Consider the following 24,221-nt stretch of genomic DNA (forward strand, 5'->3'; position numbering starts at 1 on the left):
CTCAATCATGAATATGATATAAATAAAAGAAATTCATAAAATATAACAAACTATTTATCTTTGTCAAGCGACCCCGTTAACCATTGTATCAAATAAATTTGATTTTTTTCAGATAAGGCAAAGTATAGTGGCAGATCCGCTGCATGACAAAGGTGTAATTTTTTAAAAACATAGGGGTGGTTAACAACCTTGAGTCAAAAATAGCAAGTTTCGCAATTTTAACAAAAAGAAAATTCATTTCTCTCTCTCTCTCTCTCTCTCTCTAACACGTTGAAAACTTGAAAGGAAAACATCTGAACCGAAAATTCACTGCCCTCTCTCCCTCTCTAGGCACGGACATGGAGAAGCCGTTGTTCTATGGCGGTCTGAGGAGCCAGAGATCATCATGGGCGGTGCCTCTTCTGGTTCTAACTTTCCTGGCGGTTTTGTGGACGCACATGAAGGGGATATCCCGTTCCCGACGTGGGAATCCGGCGGTTTGCCGGATGGTGGCCGGGAGAGGACGTGCGCCGGATTCTTCGACCGGAGTTGGGGAGAAGGAAGGCAGGGGAGAAGGATCGAGGTGGTGTCCGTATCCGATTTCGGAGGGGTGGGAGATGGAAAGACGTCGAACACGGAGGCGTTTCGGAAGGCCATCGAGTACCTGAGGCCGTTCGGAGAGAAGGGCGGGTCGCAGTTGAACGTCCCGAGAGGGAGGTGGCTCACCGGATCTTTCAATCTCACCAGCAACTTCACTCTCTTTTTGGAGGAGGGTGCAACCATCTTGGGCTCTCAGGTAGATATAGATAGCTATAATCAGAGAGAGGGAGAGAGAGATTTCCTCTTCTCTGTTGACTATTTTGCTTTGATTTGCATTCTTGTTGTGTTGGTTTCTTGGTGTTGATGAATTCGTATTTTTGTTTCTCTATGGCGAGAGATTGAATTCGATCCTTATCTCTCTCTTTCTCTTTCTCAAATTTACTCGTTTTCAGGTTTTGCTGAGTATACGCGCCTCTAGATCATTTAATTTATTTAAAGTCTTGTTAATCGGTTATAGTCTATATTTCAGAAAGTTATCTCATTTTTCTCTATCATCTTTGGACTTTTCGACCAACAGAGAGAGAGAGAGAGAGAGAGAGAGAGAGAGAGAGAGAGAGATGCATGTCTTGCTCATCGTTTGCATGTTGACATATTGATGGTGTGAACAGAGATCGGGTGTCTCACTTCTTCTTCTTCTTCTTCTGTATCATTGGCTTCACGGTAAAAGTATACGCCGCAGCTAGTTAAAATCTAGAAGGCAGAGGTTAACAACTACCAATGGTTCCATTGCTCATCGGAATCGTTGTTAACCATTTTTTATGTTGCTGGTGGAACAGGAAGTGGGGGAATGGCCGATCGTGAAGCCGCTGCCTTCGTATGGGCGCGGCAGAGAGAGGTTGGGAGGAAGGCACATCAGCCTCATTCATGGTGCTAGTCTTATAAATGTAGTTATCACTGGTACCACTCTCTCTCTCTCCCTCCTCCTCTCTCTCGATTTATGCATGAAAGCCAGGTTGGGATATTGCGAACCAGTTCTGTTCTAGCCTAATTTGATAGCTTGAACGTGATCACAAGATTGAAAACGTATAATCAACTCTTTTATTTGTATATTTTGGTTAAAAAGAGAAACACTTTCTTGAGCTCAATCTTTATTCTCCATTACTAATGGAGAACAAGCTTTGAAATGGTCTCAGCCATTGATAGCTCTGTTACATTGGCTAGTTTTTGTGAAAACATTGATATTGATTTCTTGAGAACCCATAAGACTCGAACTTTTTGTGAAAACATTGATATTGATTTATTGAGAACCCATAAGACTCGAACATGGTTCACAAATCCACTCAAAAGATTTCCAGGGACCTTTGCAGTTTTCCTAAACTCAGTCTGCTAATAAACGAACACTTTAATAAAAAAAACTCTGAGCTTATATAAATTTGTAATGCGTAGAAATATGCATATATCTGGCAGGTTGGAAGAATCTTGGTTTGCTTACCAACAAAAACTTGGGAGCCATTTTTTTTCTCTTCCCCTTTGAAAGAGACTTCTGTTTGAAACTTCTCTGTGGCCCAAACCAAAGCGTGGAAAGTTTGCCTCTAACATATGGTTGCTTCTTTAGTACTCCATGCGTTTCAGTTGGGGACCCATACAGAGGTTGGAAGATGTCGCTTCAAAGTAATTAGCGCTTGATTTTTTGCGCCTAGAGGTGTTGTGGATATATATATATATATATATATATATTTCTGACTGCGTGATTGCAGGGGAGAATGGAACAATTGATGGTCAGGGATTAATGTGGTGGGACCTGTGGTACAACAGGACGTTGGAGCACACAAGGGGACACCTCATAGAGTTCATCAACTCTCACAACATACTCATCTCCAACATTACTCTTCTCAACTCTCCATTTTGGACTGTCCACCCTGTTTATTGCAGGTATACCTCTCTCTCTCTCTCTCTCTCTCTTTATATATATATATATGTCTGTTTTTATTGCAGGTATACCTTTCTCTCTCTCATAGGGTTTCTGTTTTTTGCAGCAATGTGGTTGTCAAAGGTGTAACTATTCTGGCTCCACTTCACTCCCCAAACACAGATGGTATAGACCCAGGTGTGATACATGGCATTCTTTGTTTTCTCCCTTTTTTTTAGCAAATGTTGCAGCTCGAATCAGCCTTGAATTGGAACCGGTGACAACCTGATTCGATTATGTGGTCACTTAGAGAGTGCCACCTGCCACTCTTTTTAACTATTTTTCAAAATATTTAGCACTTTCTTAGTTTTTGAAACAATTTTCTTTTCTTTTTTTTTTTACAAATTGAATTTTATGTTCTCGACCGATTCGCAACAGATGCAGTTGAATCAGCAAATCAGCAATCCTACTCGGAATTTGAATCCGATCGGTAATCAGATCTAAATTGGATCACTAATTGGTTATGTCCATTAATCCATTAATGACAAAGCCTCTTGGACATTCGAATGGATCCACATTGACCCAGCTCAATCCAAACCTAGGTTCTCGGACATGTGAAATTCATATCTAAGCGCTAAAGTGTGGGTGACTCCAGCGCGGGTGTAGGTCTAACATCTGACTATTTGCTCTTTTTCGTTGAACCATTGTTATTTTTTAAACGTACATTTCACTGACACCTTTTATTGTTCATTTTTATGTCAAAGATTCAAGCACTCATGTGTGCATAGAAGACTGTTACATTGAGAGTGGAGATGACCTGGTGGCTGTGAAGAGTGGCTGGGACCAGTATGGCATGGCCATGGCCCGGCCGAGCACCGACATTGTGGTCCGGCGGGTATCCGGCACAACGCCGACATGCTCCGGTGTTGGTATAGGAAGTGAAATGTCAGGCGGCATCTCGCAAGTGCAGGTAGAGGATATGCATGTCTGGAATTCAGCGGCCGGCATCCGGCTGAAGACTGACAAGGGTAGGGGAGGATACATTGCAAATGTGACCTTCACAAACATAACAATGGAGAATGTGAAGGTGCCCATAAGGTTCAGCAGTGGCTCTAATGACCACCCAGATGAGGGGTGGGACCCCAAGGCACTGCCTACAGTGAGAGGGATTGTGATAAAGAATGTTAAGGGCTCTGGTGTGGGGAGGGCGCCACTCCTGGAGGGGCTTGAGGGGGCCATCTTTGAAGATATATGCATAGCTAATGTCAGTCTCCAAGGCATGGCACCAGGCAAGATGTCATGGCAATGTGATTTTGTTACTGGCTGGTCCAGTGATGTTCTACCAGCGCCATGCCCAAAACTTCAATCAAACAGCTCTTTACCCTGGTGCACGCGTATCGTTCAAGGAGCGACAGATCTCTGGGATACGTGAAACATCAACGATGAGATTTTTACGTTGTCATTTGAATGTTTATCACTCAATCGACTAACAGCAATGCACAGGCCATAAAGCAGAGTAGAGAGGTTCACACCTTTCAAGATTCTGAGGCTCTCACGGCTACCAATTTGCAGACACTGAAGTTCTTTTTGAGTCATTTCTCTGGGAATTCACAGATATGCATTCATCAGCAATGGGTTCAGTCGTCGGATGATGAAAAAAGAACTCAAGTGCTCTTAGTATGGGGCTTGGCATGTTCATGCCCATGCTAGTATATTATGTTTAGTTCATGCGAGGCTTGTTTTGTGTGACTGCTGTAAAGGGGGAGAACCAAATCAGTTGTTTCAAGCTCTAAGAGCCCCAGATCTTGTACTATAGAAACCAAGGAAGGGATCGGTTTCACAATTTTGGCAAACTTAGATGAGGAATGGTCCCCCTTCTTTCTTTTTTTTTGAGTAATGAATTTGGCTGTTGATTTGTCCTGTAATGTAGCATACCCTCCAGCACGAGTTGGGTATATCGCTTATTTGCAAATGCCATGAAATGAATGGAGTACGAAGAGTTGAAACAGTCTTTGACACATTAAGATTAGTTAGCATGAGTTTCAAATCTCTCTCTCTCTCTCTCTCTCTCTCTCTCCCATGTCCAAATTGAAGTAGATATTTGCAGCAGCATGCTTTCAGAATCAAGAAGAAGCCCAGGGTTTCTGGATCCTTCTGATGCTAGACTTCTGAACTCGATGATCTTCACTTAACATCCTAAAAATGCTGGGAGTTTATGAACTTGGACATTTGGCAAGTAGAGCACCACGGCGAGCTAATTTATATGGATATGGATAAATGGTACCCACGAAAAGGTATTCTGCAGTACTCATTTTGCAAGAAAAACTGGCCAAATAAATTATGTAATACAGCAAAAGCCATTCACAAGAGTAGAAAATACAGAGCGACCATGGAAGATGGCAATCTTCTTCACCATTTCCAGAAGACATTCGAACCACACTTGTACTTGTCTTTGCCTTCACATTCCAATTCTATGTCATCGCTCAAGAACTTGACTTTCTGCAAATACAAAGAGAAACGACTTGTGTTAGCAGTTAGTGACTGCACAAGTGAGCACGAACCACTTAATTAGAGTTTCATGAGCTCAAAGTTTGAAGACCAACCCCTTTCTTCGCCAAGTCCTGGCATCCAGTGAAGTTCTCCGGGAACTTGCATGTTCCGAATTCGACTGTGTATGCGCGCGCAAAGTTAGCGTTGCTGGTTGCCAGACGCTTCTTATCATTCAGTTCCTACAAGTTCACAGTAGATCAGTTCCAGCTATTCCGGACTAAACATTCCCTAATATTAAACAAAATACTTCAACTTCTTTTGGAGAGGCTTGTCTGCGGATATAACATAATGGGTATTTGGCATTAGTTGCAGAAACTATTTTACTTTCTAAGATCTAAGAGATGCTCAATTTGCAGAATTGTTGTCTGCTGAGGGTCATGTCGTCAAACAACCATGCTGGCCAGCTCTTGAACAGAGAACTGCAATATTTTGAGGAAAACAAGCTCATGTAAATAAGCTCATGTGGATAACCTACGCTTTACTCAGCTTAACTTCAAGTAAAAATTAACACTTCGAAATCCAAAGTGCTGCCAGTGGCTTCAAATGAAAACGATGCCAGAGAATTCAATGATAAATAAATGGGCACTTTTCAAATGACCAGTGAATTACAGTAACCGATTATAGGTGAGTGCGATGAAAATAAGACGCAATGAAAAAACTATGATAAATAGATGGATGATTCTACACCTCAACAAAGAAGGGATAATGGCATTAATGAGAATAAATGTTAGCACATAGAATTGCCAATCACAGGGTAGAGTAACGGAATCTCTCTCTCTCTCTCTCGATCAGGGCAGATTATTTTACCTTGTTGGTCTTGCTCTTCTCAAGGTAGTCCTCGATGACGCCAGCGTTAGCAGATGAGGAGGAGACGGCAGCAGTGGTGAAGAGTGCTGCGGCCAGGCAGAGCATGGCAGCCCTCCTGCCCTGCTTCTCACCCTCCTCGCTCTGGACCTTTCCCTGCTGTGCCCTGATGCATGGAGAGATCTGCTTGGCGCCAGCTGCAACAGGCTGCATGGAGACGACCTTCCAGTTGGCAGCGTCCGATGGGCTGCTGCCCGCGAGGGCATAGCTGCACGCCAGCACGCTGGAGTTCATGGCTGCCATGGCTGCTGCTGCTGCGGGGCTTGATTTCTGTGTGTGTACGCGTGCTGCACACACGTGCTGTGTAGTGAAATATGAAACAGGAGCAGAGGGAAAGAGCCCGTAGTTTTGATGAGAAATAGGGGGAGAAGGGGAGAGTGCGTTGATGATGATAAGGTGTGTGGTGGCATGTGGATAAGGCGTGATTTCCTCACTCCTTGTAGTGGCTAGAAATTGGCTAGGGATTCTCTTGGTTGGCCCACCGCAGATTTTGGAAGGTAAGGATCACAGTTATGTTGGTAGATGGTTCAGATTGATATCATCTAAATGAGTGTCACACAAATCTATTTTTGAATCGAAACAATCAATCCCAATGGATTTGGTTATGGATTGGTAAAACTACTAAATTATTCAGTTTTGAAGACAATAAATGAAAATAATTAATTAATTTAGAATAGGAAAGCTTTTGAAAATATTTAAATCAGCCAGTGAATAGGTTTGCCACCAATTAGATTGGAATTGGCCAATTCGGGAAGCCCGATTGATTTTGGTGCAGCCAAAATGTGATGATCTGCATCCTTTAATATGGGAAGATATCATAGAGAGCAGGGCTTGATTACTACTAATATGGGAAGATTAAGATCGACGGGGATGCAGTTATAGTCGAACTCAATGAAGCACCATATTTAGTTTTATAAACTCTTTTTAGATTTATGCATCCTCGCAACTTTTGCAATTCCCCGAGGAAACATGGGGTGATTTAGCTTAAAGAACTCAAAAACAGATGTACTAGTATCTCCATGTGAGATACCCACTCTAGGTGAGTGGAAATAGTGCCTACTGCCTAGGTGAGAGCCGAAACCCTCCCCCACTTCTCCCTCGTAGTAGGTGAGAGCAAAGCCCTCCCCCACTTCTCCCTCGAGTATGAGGCTGAAGTGTACCATTATTTGGTTCCACCCTAGACAAGTACATCTATGTGAGATACCCAAAGTTTGGGTAAGCAGCAGGAGTACCCACTACCCACACGAGTGGCTCCTTTTCTCCCTCCACCGTAGAGGGGCTGTGTCAGGGCCTAGTATAGAGACATCATACCGTTCCATGGTATTCTTGGCCTAAGAGTGTAACACTCACAAAAATCAAACTAACAATGCAGGATTTCATTAGAGCCAGTCTGACCAACTATGCTATGCCATTTGGGCCGATGTGAGATATGTCCGTTGGATGCATTGGCATGTGATCTTTGTAGGGGAAAGCAATGTTGCACTTAGTACTCATCTATACAACGGTTGGTAGCTAGGGCCCTATTGAAAATCCTATTTCAAAAACTGCCGAAAAGATTATAAGAAAACAGAGAGTATTCAGTTATCACCGAACTAACAGTAATATCTTACAATACAGATGACAACTGCGATCAAGCATATATTCATGTCCAAAATATTAAATCCCCTCATCAATTGCTTTAAGTTCTTTCCCAGCATAAATACCTATGAGGACGGGAGACACACACAGATACACGCATGCAATAGCACATGAATTCTAGGGGATGGACTCGGTTGAAAACATTAGTTTATTGACTTTATTTATGTCTGAACACTTTGAAATATAACACAAATATATACAGAGATATTAGTGTACAGATAAAAATGGTTTCTTGTCGGCCATAATAATATTATATCATGATGGGCCAAAGTAAGGTTACAAGTTACAACGGTTTGTATGCTTCAGTATAATGTAAGTCTCAATCTATATACCAGATGCAGAGAATCTTATTTCCAGGAGTGGCTTGGCTGGAAAAAACGTGTAGTTTATATTGCCAACCATGAAACTACCTAATTGTGCCACAACGAATGGATGAAACTTTACATACGCCACCTGATGTGGTGAATGGCACATCCTTGTAATATGCCACAAGATCTTCTCCTGTTCTTAGGTCGACTTGCACTGTCTCCCAGATCTTCTTCTTTGGGTTCAGTACATCATCTGGGTCGCCTGTGAACCCAGGGAATGTCACCCTCTCACCAAGACAAGCAGCCTCTGGTGGATCTACCAACTCGACCTGTAAAACAAGATCGTCATTTCATTAGCATCTTCAAGGGAAGATCAACGAAAGTGAACAGGATACCAAAAGCAGAGAGAGAGAGAGAGGTTTTTGTTTTCTCTCATCAAACTTATCCTTACTGTGGAATGATCATCACTGGAGGCTGCAAGAACCATGGCATGTGACTTGATGCCCCTCATCGTTGCAGGCTTCAGGTTGCAAAGAACGCAAACTTTGCGATTCTACATATTGATGCAACAAAAAGCTTTCAGAGCTTCATGATTTCAAATGCACCACAAGGATTCTAAAATCTAACAAATAGAGACTTGTTGCTAATGTATCACTAGTTACACAAGCAGCCAACTAAGTTAATGAAAGGATTGGACTTCAAAGGCTTGAAACTTATCCAACTTTAGTCAAAGTTCTGACTTGTCTCCTATGTGCATCCATCAATGCAGATGTTTCGACATAACCACCAATGCATTCTGTTAATTCAGCACATTCTTGACTTCTTTTTTATTCACTATTAGTCAAAATCTGCATTATACACAAATCTACAGCAAAAAAGGGAAAAAAAAAAAAACCAAGTGGCAGGTTGGGATACGGTTCAGGGATTTTGGTTGCTATCATGCTATGGTTGCACCAAACCTCAACCAAATCACACTCCGAATATGTTTAGATTATCTGGATCCAGATCAGTTAGATTCCTAATCAGTGGAACTAAAAGAAACCATGCCATGTCAGCTAAATTATGATGTTGACTCAAAATAATGAAAAGATTCATGCCATTGAGTCATACTAGTTAGTGTAAGCAACACTCTGGCACAAGTCCATAAAGAGTAAGTAGCACCTGCATATCCTTCAGAGGGATGTACTTGACAAGGCCGCTAACAACAGTTCGGGGAGATGCTTCGCCTACATCTATCTCCTCAACATACAATGAATCAGCATCTGGATGCTTCTGAACCTTAGTGATAAGACCAACACGGATATCAAGTTGTGTAATAGAAACATCAGGTTCTTTGGCTTTTACTTTTGATGCAGGCTTTGTTGATTTCTTATTGATAGCTGACTCCTCTGCTCAAACAAATCAATAAGAAAATAAAGAATAAACACACCAACCAAACTACAGTAAAGTGGCCTCCTGACAAATTAGTTATATGGCAAACTGAAAGGAGCAAAAGAAAATGGGAAACCACAATTGGCATCCTTAGCACCAATAAAGGCTCTAACATAACAGAAAACAAAGTAAATCAGAAGAGCCAGTGATAAATGTCCATAGAAGACCATTACCTGAAATAGTTGTTTCCTGCAGCAGTTTAGCAGCTTTCTGTGCTTCAGATTCTGCTTTTGCAATCCTATCAGCCTGACTTCCAGCAAACTTCTGCCTGTATTTATCTACTTCCTCATCTTTCTGAATGGAGAATTCACTTTTTAGGGCTTATAATTGCAGCTCCTTGATAAGTAGCAAAACAAAAACTCACAACCATTTCATGAAAATGAAATGGGAAGCATATTACAAAAATTCAGAGAACGCAAGACACATTACCATTTCAACAAATAATGGCTCTGGTTGCCCTATCTTGTGGCCAGCAGGAAGAATGTCCCAAGGCTGCCTAGCCCTGCCTATATCTCCTTTCTCATCACAAAATGACAGTGCCTCAAAAGGTAAATTGAGTTGTTGTAGTACCTAGACATGTCAATAACAGAGGAAAAAAGGTTGAACTGAGCAAAAAAAGAACCAATCAGAAACCAAACTATCTAATAGCAGTATCAGGTAAGAAATGTAAGAAATTAACATCCCAAAACCTAAACAACTTCCAGCATTACCTTAAAGCTGAAGGAGGGCATGAAAGGTTCTAACAGAGATGCCAATAAATGGACCACTCCAACTGATGTCTTCATTATAATAGAACAGGAAGCATTGTCCTCCTTATGTAGCTTCCAAAATTGACTCTCCTATATCATGCATAAAGTAACAGGAAAAGTATCAAGTAGAGAACCTCAAAAAACATAACATTAGATACCATGGTGTTTATAAAAGATAGGCATCTTACTTGCAGGTACACATTCCCTTCTCCAGAAATTGCCATTGCTATTTTCAGCCCTTGTTTCAGTTTAACCTAACCCAAAAAACATGAGAATGAAATTCCCAAGCCTTAAGAATAGGAACAAGATTCCCACCAAGCCAAAAGGAAATTAAAGAAAAAGAAAAAAATTAGCACTCCAGTATCACCTTCTCCATAGCTTCCACATACTGTTCAACTAAGTTACCAACAGTATCTCCAAATCTTTTTGTCAGAATATGTGAGTCTGCATCAGGTGCATCTGGAACTATGGATCCATATCCTTCTCCTGCATTAAAGCCATATGTTTGCCTTTCACTTTTTCAATTTATAGATTAATTTTAGTTTTTTATAAGCTTTGGATGAGGGTTTATAAATTTTATGGATGCATTTTGAATGTTGAACAAGGCTAGTAGCAACGATGCACACACACACACACAGAGAGAAAGAGAGAGAGAGAGAGAGAGAGAGAGAGGAACATTGTGTTGGCATATTCAAATTATGATCACCTTTGCTCTTTGAAATTCTATAGGTGATTCCATCCCTATATCACTATATGTGTGGGTTTGTGACTAATCTTGTGTTATTTAAGGATATCCCAGCATATGCCAATGAACTGCAAAACGTGCGGCTAATAGCATGAGTCAATCTAATAATGAAGTGATAAAAATGCTCAGAGCATGTCATTTTCAGCACCATCCTAACACAAGAAACATGATATTGAGGCAATGAACTTCGGAAGTGTAAGTGTGACACATGAACATAATATTGGTCCTGCTCCCTTTGCCTCAGGAAATACTCTTTCCAAACAAGGAACTAGGAAGCATGTTTCATACCTATATCTGAAAGTTGCTAAAAACCAAAGGTACCAGAGAAGCTTGGCTCTTCTTTTTTCTCTTTTTCCTTTTTCTTTTTTTTCCCCTGCTGACAAGGAACTCTTCAAAAGCTCAGAGCACTTATGAAGCTTGCTGGGGGTTAGGGCCCCAAGAGTCTGAGCTAATAACTAAATCAACTGTTCATACATTTGGCAGGATGTTGAACTTATTTTACTTGGATGCAACATCTTCATGGTTTCACTGAATATATATATTATGGTGCTAAATGATTGAGTTGGCTAGAACTGACCTCAAAGAATAAAAAAAAAAAAAAAACCACTGGGTCATATTTCGCATGCTGTTTTCCTATTTTCATGAAGTCAACTCAAAGATGAAATTTTAGATATTTTAAACTTTATAATACTCATTTCGAGGTTGAATCCTCTGGGATGTTAAGATACAATTAGGCCTCTGAAGTGTCTCTCTATTCATGTCCTCTCTCCCCACCCCCAACACACAAACACACATTGCTTGCATGTGCAAAAACACAACCATATGTATACATGCCTTCAAATTTCATATATATATATATATATATATATATATCCCATGCATACATAAATGTTATGCACAAACACATGTAAGTTCATCAGGCATACATATATATATATATCTCCCATGCATACATAAATGTTATGCACAAACACATGTAAGTTCATCAGGCATACAATGATTGGCAACCCTGTGTTGATTCACAGCAAATATGACCCAAACTCAAAATCCTGCTGCAGATTATGAATGATACTGGAACCAAACATGATCTAACACATTTTGTCCCCACCGAGGTCATCATTCTGTCTAAACTCACATGAAATAGTTTTATCCTAACCGACCAAACAGAGCCTTCACAGTGAAGTGCACAGAAGCTAGCTGGAGAAATCTACATGGTTAGGGCCAATAACTGTCATTGACTGAAGGCCACTAGGCTACTAACAGAACTTGTACCAACCTGAAGGTTTGGCAATGAAGCTCAAGACTCGATGAATGAAGTTTCCCAAATTCTTCAAAAGCTCGCTGTTCTGTTTCGCCTGCAAATCTTTCCATGTAAACAGGGTATCTGACACCTAGCAGATGCAATATTAGTATGTTAGTCTATATGAACAAAGTTATGAAATCATGATTTTAGGAACAGCGAAAGTAACAGTGAAACTTCTTTTAGTATTGAATACCTCAGGCCGATTAGTTAGCAAGTAATAGCGCCATACTTCAACAGGAATATTTGTACTTTTTGCATCATTTCCAAAAACACCCATACCCTTACTTTTGGAAAATTTCCCTGCAGAAAGTTTTGATGAAAATAACAAATAGGTCAACCAGCAGAATGCGAGACATAAAATTTACAATCTCTCTCTTTCGGATAATTGAGTTTCCTACTCAGTAACTAATGTAACTAAACATCCGCCAAAATTGGAAAGAAACTAAGGTAACTAAACAAAGTAGAAAACAGACAAGTCAATATTGAAGTGACGCGCAGATAAAAAACTCATGCTCCCATCCATTCCTAGGAGACAGACCCACCAAGAACTTGAAGGATCTGATATGAATTCAGTAGGCCAGCCTTCACAAAGGGCTGTAGGAGTTCTAGCAATAACTTGTAGGTAAGTCCTAATACATGAATGACCTATTGATATACATACTCAACTGTCGTGTAGATAATTAAGAGCCAAATGTTACATTTTAGGCACTGAAGTTTGCAATGACTGCAAATTATAAGACTTAGATAGTAAACCTGCTTCATAATTCAAATACTCTGTTACACTGATTGTCTTCATCAATGTCCAGCGCTCTCCAGTCCCTAGAAGTGTTGAAGGAAACATGACCTGAAACACATATATTTAAAGGAAATTGCAGAAATAAGTCCACACATACAAGAAAAATGGTATGCAAACCCTGACAACCTTCACAAGTTAACTTCGATAAACCTATAGTTGGGTCACTTAGCATACCTATTTCTGCATAAGATCCTAAGTCACACAAGTGCAGGCTGTGGGTGCAGATGTTGGCATGGGTGTGCCTTTTTTAAAAAAAATGGCAATTCCATGTGACTTGAATGGATCAGACACTACAACCAACATATGTACAACTGTGTCATATATGGGTACAATCATAGACAAAACAATGAATAACTGCATGCTTGCTTCTTGTGCACAACTGCATGCTTGCTTCTTGTGTACAACTGCATGCTTGCTTCTTGTGCACATTCAGAATGAATAATCTAAAGCACCAACAGCATAAACTGTTTTATCTTGACATTTGACAAGTGCCGGATCCTTATAATCATATGCATCAAGATTCAAATAGTAAGCTTGGATCTATTCATCTATATAATCAATGAGAAAGCCACTAAAACACACACACATACAAACAAAGGTGATAAATACAGGGGAAACAAAAGCAAACAAGTTCATAAAACAAAGTAGTTGAACATAAGTTGGGGACTGTAGTTTTGCAGTGTGTCAAAAGTTGGACAATGAGCATTTCTCAGTAATGCACGGTTGCCCAATTTATTGATCCTGCCTTAGGAGAAAGCTGCTAAGATAAATACAAAAGAAGATCCAGTGCAAGGAAATAATTTTGGAGAAGTCTTAACATAAGCTCCAATTCACAAAATTTATAAAGCAACTAAATTCTACTTTGGTTCTTTCCTTGGCTTGCTTCAGCAGATTTCCACATCTGTGGCGGCAGATCTGGAATTATTTCAATGGCCACCAATGATGCTTCGTAGCCCAGAAATGCTTATAATCAGCCAATAGATTATTTCATTAGCCAGTGTCCAAGTATGATGTGGGTCTGCTAGCCTAGTTTTCATCACTTACAAAATGATGATGATGCTTGCTGCTAAAAGTGACATCTGGGAGCCACTCTGCAACAGATTTTTGAAGGCAGAAGTGAAACCTTGAAAAAGTTACCACAAGACCATGAACACTTGACTTAAAATACAATGTTTCAAATGATGTCAAACATTTTTCAGTTTTCACTTAAGGAAACATGTAAGGCACTTACAGGAAAATAAAAATGGATATGAGCAACAGAAAGAAAAGCATAAACCTAACTGCAACATCCTGTAGTGGACATAATTTTCTTCAATTAAAAATATCATCACACTTTATCAAATTCTCATCAAAACAATTTTGTTCAATGAACTCACTGTGTGAAAAGGCACATTGTCTTTGCCCATGAACTGAAACAACTCCACGTTTTCAGGATTCTTCCACCACTTCTCCCATTCTGAAGCATAGCATGCTGTTATTGATATATATCCAATAGGAGCATCGAACCACACATAGAATACCTGAACAGTAAGTTGTGTGAGTCCAAAAGAAAAGTGCTGAACCTTCCAATGGTGCACAAGAATGCAAATTACTTGATTAAGACTCTTTTCAAACCAAAAAAAAAAAACAAAAACGATTAACCTTTACTCATGCATAAACATGAACATGAAACATGCACGTGCACATTCTCACTCTCTCTCTCTCTCTCACACACACACACACATTTGGTTGTTTGTAGGAGGTAAACAAACTCCATGTGCATGCACAACTCAACACACAGACACATATTCAATAGCTAGCACCAAGAGAAGAGTCACACAAATAATCTCATTACCTTATCCTTAAACTTTTCAAGGGGTACAGGTACTCCCCATTTCAAATCCCTGGTTATACATCGAGGTCTCAGACCTTCCTTCAACCAGGCATAAGTGGCCTGAATTGCATTTTGGCTCCAAGATCCAGCAACTGACATATTATCGATATATTCTTCCAATTTGTCCTTGAGCAATGGGAGTTCTAAAAACAAATGTTTGGTGTCGCGAATGTGGGGTGAAGTCCTGCAGACCTACAGAGAAAGTATTCCACATGCAAAATTCAAAAATATAAGTTTCCAAACACTAAGAGCAATCATATCAAGAATCATTAATTGTCTAGATAGCAGACATGGATTTAACGTTCAAAAATGAGCAGACAAGCATATCCCTATAATATATACCTTGCACCTTGGGTCTATAAGCTCAGTTGGATTTAACAGTTTTCCACATTTTTCACATTGATCACCCCTGGCATCGCCATAATCACATCCAGGAGTAGGGCATGTGCCCTCAACAAGTCTATCTGCTAAAAAGCGATTGCATGTGTCACAATATAGCTGCAGCAATTGAAGAAAAAAAGTCAAAATCAATTTTTTAAACAAATGAAAAGAAACCGCATACAACATAAAGATTCATTGTTTTCCCAAAGCTGGAAAAACATAGTCATTGCCCTACAGTCATTACAATAAGAAGATACAAGTTGAGATGACCTACACACCTGTTGCATTGTGTTTTCAGAAAGCCAGTTGTTTTCCAATAGCTTATGGAATATTGCCTGGCAAATATCAGTTTGTTTAGGACTGGAAGTACGTCCAAACTCATCAAACTTAATGTCAAACCATTCATAGATTTCCTTGTGGATTGCATGATACCTACATCAATGAACCAAAACTGCTAAACATAAAGAATGACCACAAGTAACAAAAACAAATAGAGATACTTGAGTCGCACATAAATTTTGTGGTTCATTTATTAAGGGCAACAATACATAAACCTACAAGAAAAGATACGGGTGTTGCTGTTTAGGAAAAAAAAAATTCAAGGAAATCCTCACGAGTCAAACTGCAGTTGACTGATGCAAGATGAATATTGTTCACAATTAATATAAGGTTATAAACTAATCTGATCATATGCTAGAAAAGCTAGTAACCTACCAGTCACCGCAAAGTGCTTAACAGCACCAGCGGGGCCACAGTGTCACAAACTCTTCGTAGTTGTACCTTCACTTACATAAAGCCTTTCGTATCTTCACAACCCACTGCCAACGTACCCAGACAAGTAGAATAACGTACTTGCAGTTAAAAACAACACGCAATTTTCATCCTTAGATTACAAGTCAAGCTTGACCACTGGGCAGCATGCTATTGATCTTTGAACGCCTGTGGGAGGGACAATTTGGATCAACATGATAGTCAATTTTAAAAGTTCAAAGAGTACCATAAACAAATGTCTCTTGACTTGAATTTTTTTTTTTTATATCTTCTCAAGTGTTCGCCAAATTTTGCAGGAAAGCATACCTAGTAATTCAAATAAACCATCAGAAAATGGATATTATTCACAAGAAACAAGCATTCGCCCTTTATTGCAATCATTATGCATCAATTAGCTGTAAAATAATTGCTAAAACACCCATTCATTAACATGAAAAGAAGTTAAAAACGTACAGAACCGAATCTACATGGTTCGTTCTATCTACAGGCATCACTGCTCCATTTCTAGACTGCTCACTACACGTTTCAATTACAAAAAAGCAACAAATAACATATGTTCAGCAAGTACTAATCAATATAATTAACCCAAATTCAAAACCAAGGACAGCAAGTAAAACAACCCAACGGAATTCAGGAAACAAGCTATTTAAAGAACCACGGAAGGAGCAGTCCCTGAAATTGAGCGAAGCAGAAGCACTCACTTGTCACAAATCTCTTTTGGGGAGCAACCCTCCTCCATCGCCTTCGTCTCGGTGGCCGTCCCGTACTCATCCGTCCCGCAAATGTAAATAGTGTTGTAACCGCGAAGACGACAGTATCTCGCGAAGACATCCGCGCTCAGGACGCCTTATCAGATTCAAACCAGAAAAGGCCAGTAAGAAAAAGGACCAAAAACCAATTCTCCGCCAAAAAAATTTGAAGAAATATCATAATTGAAAGAGAGAGAAAGAGAGAGAGAGAGAGTTCACATCCAATGATGTTCCCGAGATGGGGGACGTTGTTGACGTAAGGGAGGGCGCTGGTGATGAGCACGTTCCTCCGGCCGACCACCGGAATCTTGGGCTTCCGGTTCCGGCCACCAAATTCTTCTCCCATCTTCCTCTCGCTCAAATTCAGCCACAGGGCACCAAAGAATTTCACTCAGGATGCCTTCAAACTTCGCCGGAACGAAAAATAAAGAACGACCAACATCCGTAGAAAGATTTATGGCGGCGCTTCCTCAAGAATTCACACAAAATGAAAAGCAAAAGAGAACAAGAAAAGTTAGAAACAGAGCGCAGCTCCACTGACCTCCAAATTCCAACTGCCCCAGGGAAATTCATTCAAGTGAATCCGATTCTAATCCTCTCACGAATCAGAAGACAGAGAGAGAACAGTGGTGGTTCCCACACGAACGCTGGGCTTCTATTGCGCGGCGCTGCCGGGAAAGAGAACAAAGGTGAACGTTGAAAACGGCAAACCGTTTTGTTCCCTAAAATACCCTCGTTGTGGACGTTAAACTACGAAAACAGGTCCACGGGTCGGTGCAAACAGGTCTGGTATCCGAATTTGAGCAGATAGAACTAGCAGCCCTGGAACTGAATCCGGATTCATACTTGATCCAACACAACAAGGTCAGTTCCGGTTCCAATTTTAAGATATAACGGCCAGGGTATTTTCGCCATTTCAAAACCAACACCTACTCCCATGTTCGAGCCGAACATATAAACGGCTCAACTGAACTCCCTTTCACCTTTATATTGCATATGTCTGGCCTGACACGGTCTGCTTGAACTCTTTAAGTCTATGAAGCCAATGAGCTGATTGGGACTGGCTACAGGGAGGAAGCTGAGCCTAGACCGAACCCACCTTGTGAACGGTCAAGCTTCGCCAAACCTGGCTGGACTGTTCAAACCCCATGCAGAATTTGGGCCCGCGCTGACCCGACATGATCTAGTTGTCCAGCCTTTAGTTGTCAAGTGACCAGAAATTCTTTAGATGGAACTGAGATTCTTAAAGTAGCAGCGGCTTCTGTATGGTGGATGATGAGTGGGATCTCACACATTTTTTAGAGCATATCAAGATGCAACTAAACCAAGTGGATTACAACTTCACCATTACGCCATAACTTTGCACAACTTTTGGCATGAATAAAGCTCCAATATAGCGAGAGTTCTTTTTTTTATCTTTTCTCTTTACATGTAGATCATTTTTGGAATAAGTTAGGTAGTTGCCAATAGATGAAGAGAGAAAGAATAAGCAAGAAAACAAATTCTGAATAAGAGAAGTGCTCATTGATTTGATTTGATTCGATTTGATTTCTGATTTTTACAACAACGATGAGACCTATCATTTGCACTGAGAACGATTATAGTCTTAAACCAACTGTGGGGAATGTAACAACTCATGTTTAAATAGCATTATGCCTAAGCTTATGAAAAACCTTGAGGGTTCGCATGAGAAAACCCGACTAAAAGCCAGCATGAGATCCAAACTAGTAAACAGAGACCAATTCTATTCTAGAGTATAATTAGATTCACAAGTTAGGTACCTTTCGAAAATGTAACAGTCATGGGGGAAAAAGTGTCCACCTAGACATACATTCTTCAGAAACTGATTGGCAAGCATTACATAAAGAATACATTACTTGATTCTCCAGGCAAGTTAAAAATAGAAGTTGGCTTATGGACCATATTGCCAACAAAATTATGTCCATTTTGATATGATCTAGTTAACCCTTCCGGAAAGTTTTCGCAAGAATACTCCCGAAAATTCATTCAAACAGGAATCCATATGTTAGAGGTTGGGGTGGGGTGCCAATGGAATAGACACGGATCCGTAATGAATATATAGTTGGACCAACACAATTGAAAATTTAATATGCCGCAACACAAGGTAAGTTAGAATCATACATGTGGTATGGACATAGCTTAACTGGTTGAGCTGGTGGTGTGGGAAGAACAAGTCACCAATTTGATTTCATGGGTGCTATGTTTCTGTGTTCAAAAAAAATATATTGTCCCTTTATCAAACACCGATGCAGCTATAGATCGCAGGCACAAGGAAGAAGGGGAAATGATTCGGTTCTTTTTGAGCGGAAGGTTGTAGTCCTCTTGTTCAACTGGAACTTGGAATCGTACTTCAAATCCCATGAAACAGTTACATTCATGCACCCTTGCACTGCAGTAAAGTAAGAAATATTTTGCAGAAAGCTTCTTTTCTCTCAAAGAAGGTCGCCTCAAGAAGCCGATAGACGATAAACAACAAAAGAACTAATTTAAGGTTGCATTTCCCGCCGAACATCACGCCTAACACTCTTGCTAGCGGGAGCTGCACGTGTGTGCTGAAATGTGTGTGACGAATGGTTCACAATACTCACTTTATGACTAGGGTAGAAGTAGGATATCCAACGCCATATAGCTCATAAATTGTGAAGTTTAACCTGAATGGAGATCCTTCATATTCAGATTGAATTCCGCACGTGGCCTGCAGAGACAGCATGCAGAAAATCCCTTCGATCTGGGTTAGGCTGTAGAACACTGATCCAGGTCATATCGGGGCAAAAAATTCACCAATCTTCCATATTTCTTGTATAAAAGCACGGGGAAGCTACAAGAAAAGCTATAAACAGACTTTGATAGCAAAACCAATAACCGATTTTGATATCAAACTGCCAGAACAAAGCCTGAGACATGTTGAAATTTATGATCCAAGTCAGAGATGAAAGCATTGTTGACCTCTGCTGCAGTAGCCACATCTAAACGGAGTGGACATAAATCAGCCAGATTTACACTCATCATCAATTGCCTAGATGGCTAGAACCGACATATAACCAAGAAGATGATTCCAAGCATGTTCGGATCAGCAAATGATGCAGATATCTAAGCATCAACTCAATGAACACAAACGATTATCAAAATTTTGATAGCAAATTGTATATTGATATAACCTGAATTTTTATCTTAATAACAAAATTTGCATTAAGATTATGAAAACTTAAGTTAGTGATTGGTGTGTGGATGCATTACTAATAGTTTCTGAGGACCACACCACCAGACATGATTAGGGGAGTCACCATCTTCAGTGCCCAATTCTAGCACTACTCTTAATCTTAGAATAACGTGATTCTAGCTCGAACCAAGACTCCAGCTCAATCAGCTGATTGAATTCTTCAAAGGTAGCCAAGCTGTTAAGATGGTCTCTGGTTGTTCCTTTCTCCTTCAATGCTTTAAGGACATCAATCATTGCACGAGCTGATGCATAAAGTGTTGTGAGTGGGTGAACAATGAGATGAAAACCCATTTCTTTCAGCTCCTGTGGTGTATGTAATGGGGTAACCCCCCCTTCTAACATGTTGCAGACTCTGTAACCCTTAGTATGACGCCCTATTTCCTTAAGCTCATTAATGTCCCTTGGTGCTTCAACAAAGCATGCATCGGCTCCTGCCTGTGTGCCACAGAAATTGCTGTAAATGCATAATATTACTTTCCCATGGACAAGCAGAAAATGATTACCAATCACTTGGAAAATTCAGCAACAAAGCCACATATGATCAATAATACCTGGATGCAGATAATAGAATCTGAAGTTCCCATTTGCTTACTCCTGACCCTCAACAAACACGATATTTATGGCTAAATGAAAATCAATGGGCTAGATAGAAAAATAAACAACTATTCCATCATAAACTACTGCAAAAAGAACTGCTTCAACTCTTCTGAGGCAGGACAACTTTCTTTTCTCTGTTGCGAAATGAAATTCCACAACATTGAACCCATGAAAAGTTGTAATCTGAGGATCAGAGCAGTAGAGCTATATTGATGATTTCATTGTACACAACATTCACAAGTTCAGCTGAGTACAGATAGGTGAATTTATATGAACATAACAGATATATTAGTCATGCTTCAGGGAGTGTGAGAAAGCTCGAGACTCACTTCTCCATTTGGAGTCCTGTTGAAAATCATTTGGCATGAGCGGACACTCGACAACACTTGGCAATAACAGGTGCCATTTGAAAGACGCCAGTATATCACTATATTTCAGTTTAAATGTGCAGGAAAAGGACTCGCTTTTTGGCTTGATTAAGAAAACTAATGACATGATGTCTTCTGGAAGAGAAAATATCACTGAAAACAATTTAGATGGGTAAACAGAAGCCTGTTTTTCACCGAAGAATTCTAAGAGTGATATTTCTGAGTAACAGAAGCCTACATGCACCCAGGCAGTCCAAAAGCAATGCTTCTCAATGAATCAATGCACAAGTAGAAGGATGAAGCCTGATCTAGGGACTTGCTGAAGGTGGATGAACATAATCAGGAAGACAGACACATATACACACAGAAGCAAATAGTGGGTTTATAGCTTTTCATGCATGGGCAGATCTTAGGTTGGTATGTACGGCACGCCAAGAAATATTAATTGCAAAGGCACACAAAAGATTGCAGATAACCCCATGACCATGTTTATTTTGATTGGCTTTATTTTTTCAAAACAAGATGAGCCTGTGTCTGGAAAAGAAAAGAGTATGCAGATGTCGGTCCATCCAAATTATCCAAATAGAAGTTCATATAGGTGAGGAGGCACATGCCTCACTTAACTTTTCGAAAACTCATGCATACGTTGTTCAAATGCTTACATATTAGTGCTACCTTCAGGCTTCAATTAAAACTTATATATTAGTGCTCCTCTGACCAAAATGTCTGGGTCCACCGCTGCTTAATGAATAACTTATGAAACCAAAAAAAAAAGAACAAGATTCAACAACTACAATTTTCCTGTTGGATATCCATGGCCAAGAATTTGGCAGTTAAACAGTAGTTGTTTAACATGACGTACCTCCATGTACAGGTTAGCACGTGCTATTGCTTCAGACAATCCATTTTTCGCTGATGTCGCCCGAGCATCTGTCCTAGCCACAAGGAAGAAATCAGCATTCCCAATGGCATCCCTAGCGGAAGCTATCTTCACAGCATGCTCCTCAGCAGGTATAACCTTGAAAACAGATGGAAGAAAACAAGTATAAACTATAAACTATGTTTTTCTTCCAATATATGTAAAATTATAAGCTCATTTGAATGAATGTGCAAGATAAAAGCCATGTTCTTATGCATGTGCAAGAATGTGTTTGTACGCGAGCATGCACAAAAATGGAAAGCAGGCACATGCCAGTGCAAGAACGTGCAGCATAAATGAATCCGAAGAGGAAGACATATAAATGCATGCACAGATAACGAAGATTCAGGAGTTCTCAGCACAAATACCTGTTTGCCACGCATGTGACCTTCCCAGTCGCACATACAATGAAAAAGGGCAAAAAAGAAACATCGTGAGACTATTGTTATAAACTTGAACAGCGTGGGTTTTCTTTCAGAATAAGCTAATCTTCTCTTTTTCTGATCGCCTGGTAAGCAATGTGGAGATAGGAATGAGAAAAGATAAACTGAAAAGGGAAGAAAAGTTATTACCACACTTCTTTGGCCATGCTTGATCCTGAAATAGAGTCAATCGTCAATTAGTCAGTCAAAACTAAGATACCTTTGCATTGTAAAAGTTGTCAGATATAGATGCTACCATAACAAATTCAAATCAAACAAAACCACAATGCAGAAGTTCATAAAAGAGCACCTCAAGAAAGCATCCAGCAGCACCTGCTGCAATCAAGTCCTGAACGGTCCTTTGCACGTTGAGAGCATTACCTCCACCAGTATCTTCATTGATAACAAGGGTAGGAAGCAAAACAATTACATCTCTTCCAAAGTTTCTGGAAAATGATTATAAAATGGGCATGCCCAGAAACTATCCAGCAGACAATCATGAGTGCCAGACTGCCAGCTTTATTTGATAAATTCGATCTATAAATGCAAGAAGCATTATACATTTATCATTGAATGCATTATGAAATAAGTTGATTGGACATAACAACCTAATTTCCTGATCACAAAATTTCCAAAGTTTCGAGACATTTCGGAACAGTGAGACTGATGCTCCTAGAAAACCCATTACATGGCAAAATAAGGTGATGGAAAACATGTCCGTCCTTATATCTGCTGGGCTTCACCCGATCAAGGGCACAAGACGAATTAACAACATTTTCCAGAAAGATTATCAAATTTGTAACTGGTGATTCCATATATCGATCAAGAAACCGAACATGCATCATTACTCACAGAACTTAGGAACGGCAATTTAGCTTAAAGGGGAATTTTCATATGAAAGAAAGAGACTTTTGAAACTTAGCAAGTGATCTCAGACAGGTAAGGATGCATATTTTAATCAGATATGCATATGGATCACCTCAAGGATTCAAACTACAACTTATTTTATGCAAGCAAAGTCAGATACAGACAACAGAAAAGGGTATCCCTCGAAGAACAAAAAGGGAACATAAAACATCCAAAACATGGAATCAGGTCCATGACATATTAAATAATTGCCATTGCTTCTGACAGAAACAGAGAAAGATAGAGAGAAGAGAGAGACAGAGAAAGAGAGACACAGACAGAAAGAGAGAGAGAAAGAGAGAGAGAGAGAGAGAGAGAGAGAGTCTACCGGCATCAGCGATAATTGGGATATTTGGGGCAGAGGCGCAGATGAACCGTGCTTTCTCCGCCATCTCGGGCGGCCTGAAAGAGGGCAGCAACACAATGTATACTCGCAAAACAAAAATAAAAAGTACAAGGAAGGACCATCTCGGATATAGCTCAAACATAGCAAAACCAAGAAGAAGAAGGGGAGTGAAAGATTTACGTAAGGAGGCCGAAGTCGGGCTTGCCAAGGAGCGAGGCGGAAAGAGCGTAGCCGGAGATGAATCCGGCCGAGAAGCCGGATTTCTGGACAATGGCTGCAGAGAGGGCGTCGTAGCAACCGGGCATAAGCACGATTCCTTCCTCCTCGATCAACCTCTGAATCCTCGTCTGTTTCTTCCCTGGTGTAGCCACTGAACTCATGGATGCGGGCCTCCTAGTCGCCGTTCTCCTGTTTCCGGCAGCCGGCAGCCCAATAGCGGAGTTCATCGACAGGATTCCGGCCATCTCTCGCTCTCCTTCTCTCTAGCCTCCACCTCTGTGTCCAGGACGAAGTGAGCGGGAGAGCTTTAGCCATAGACAGTATCAGGTGGCTGCAACTTGGGACCCACTTTTACTGTGTTTTTGGAGCGGGTCCATATCCATAATCCATATTTTTACTTTTTTAATTAAAAATGAATGTACAAAATAAAATTTCATATATTGATGTGAACGCAGCGGATTTAATTAATTCAATTACCTGTCCGATTTCAAATCCTTTTAGTCAGGTTATTAAAAAATTATGAATATGATTATCATCAAATCCGAAGTCAGTCTGCAAGTGTCATTACAAAGTTCAAATTTGAGTTTGATATCCAACCGGGATCCGATAAATTTCTG

The 24,221-nt window shown here is 40.3% G+C and overlaps 4 protein-coding genes across 5 annotated transcripts; 1 reads left to right on the forward strand and 3 right to left on the reverse strand.

The window, feature by feature from the left end:
- Window positions 1–273: 273 nt before the first annotated feature.
- Window positions 274–4,618, forward strand: LOC116253232 (probable polygalacturonase). Its single transcript, XM_031628000.2, has 5 exons — window positions 274–775; window positions 1,356–1,476; window positions 2,277–2,451; window positions 2,556–2,626; window positions 3,193–4,618. The coding sequence occupies exons 1-5, from the start codon at window positions 386–388 to the stop codon at window positions 3,858–3,860; spliced, it is 1,425 nt and encodes a 474-aa protein (XP_031483860.1). The 5' UTR covers window positions 274–385; the 3' UTR covers window positions 3,861–4,618.
- Window positions 4,619–4,677: 59 nt separating this feature from the next.
- On the reverse strand, window positions 4,678–6,208 carry LOC116253241 (photosystem I reaction center subunit N, chloroplastic). Its single transcript, XM_031628010.2, has 3 exons — window positions 5,786–6,208; window positions 5,032–5,157; window positions 4,678–4,927 (listed from the first exon to the last, which is right to left on the reverse strand). Exons 1-3 carry the CDS (start codon window positions 6,083–6,085, stop codon window positions 4,838–4,840), a joined length of 516 nt encoding a protein of 171 aa, XP_031483870.1. The 5' UTR covers window positions 6,086–6,208; the 3' UTR covers window positions 4,678–4,837.
- A 1,406-nt stretch (window positions 6,209–7,614) lies between these two features.
- Window positions 7,615–17,266, reverse strand: LOC116253214 (probable methionine--tRNA ligase). Of its 2 annotated transcripts, XM_031627983.2 has the most exons (18): window positions 17,128–17,266; window positions 16,806–16,993; window positions 16,539–16,683; window positions 15,345–15,498; window positions 15,028–15,183; window positions 14,647–14,877; window positions 14,189–14,332; window positions 12,770–12,860; window positions 12,210–12,316; window positions 11,990–12,104; window positions 10,336–10,454; window positions 10,157–10,222; window positions 9,930–10,058; window positions 9,649–9,789; window positions 9,393–9,513; window positions 8,950–9,176; window positions 8,240–8,341; window positions 7,615–8,117 (listed from the first exon to the last, which is right to left on the reverse strand). In XM_031627983.2, exons 2-18 carry the CDS (start codon window positions 16,930–16,932, stop codon window positions 7,887–7,889), a joined length of 2,406 nt encoding a protein of 801 aa, XP_031483843.1. In that variant the 5' UTR covers window positions 16,933–16,993; window positions 17,128–17,266; the 3' UTR covers window positions 7,615–7,886. The 2 variants fall into 2 exon arrangements, with proteins under 2 accessions (XP_031483843.1, XP_031483851.1); XM_031627991.2 differs by lacking the exon at window positions 17,128–17,266 and having other exon boundaries at window positions 16,806–17,121.
- Window positions 17,267–19,713: 2,447 nt separating this feature from the next.
- LOC116248531 (carboxyvinyl-carboxyphosphonate phosphorylmutase, chloroplastic-like) lies at window positions 19,714–23,907 on the reverse strand. The gene is made up of 7 exons (XM_031621382.2): window positions 23,566–23,907; window positions 23,368–23,441; window positions 22,444–22,526; window positions 22,284–22,308; window positions 22,080–22,099; window positions 21,655–21,810; window positions 19,714–20,262 (listed from the first exon to the last, which is right to left on the reverse strand). Exons 1-7 carry the CDS (start codon window positions 23,847–23,849, stop codon window positions 19,897–19,899), a joined length of 1,008 nt encoding a protein of 335 aa, XP_031477242.1. The 5' UTR covers window positions 23,850–23,907; the 3' UTR covers window positions 19,714–19,896.
- Between the last annotated feature and the right edge of the window lie 314 nt (window positions 23,908–24,221).

This window comes from Nymphaea colorata, chromosome 1 (genome assembly GCF_008831285.2).
Source record: "Nymphaea colorata isolate Beijing-Zhang1983 chromosome 1, ASM883128v2, whole genome shotgun sequence".
Classification (NCBI taxonomy): Eukaryota; Viridiplantae; Streptophyta; class Magnoliopsida; order Nymphaeales; family Nymphaeaceae; genus Nymphaea; species Nymphaea colorata.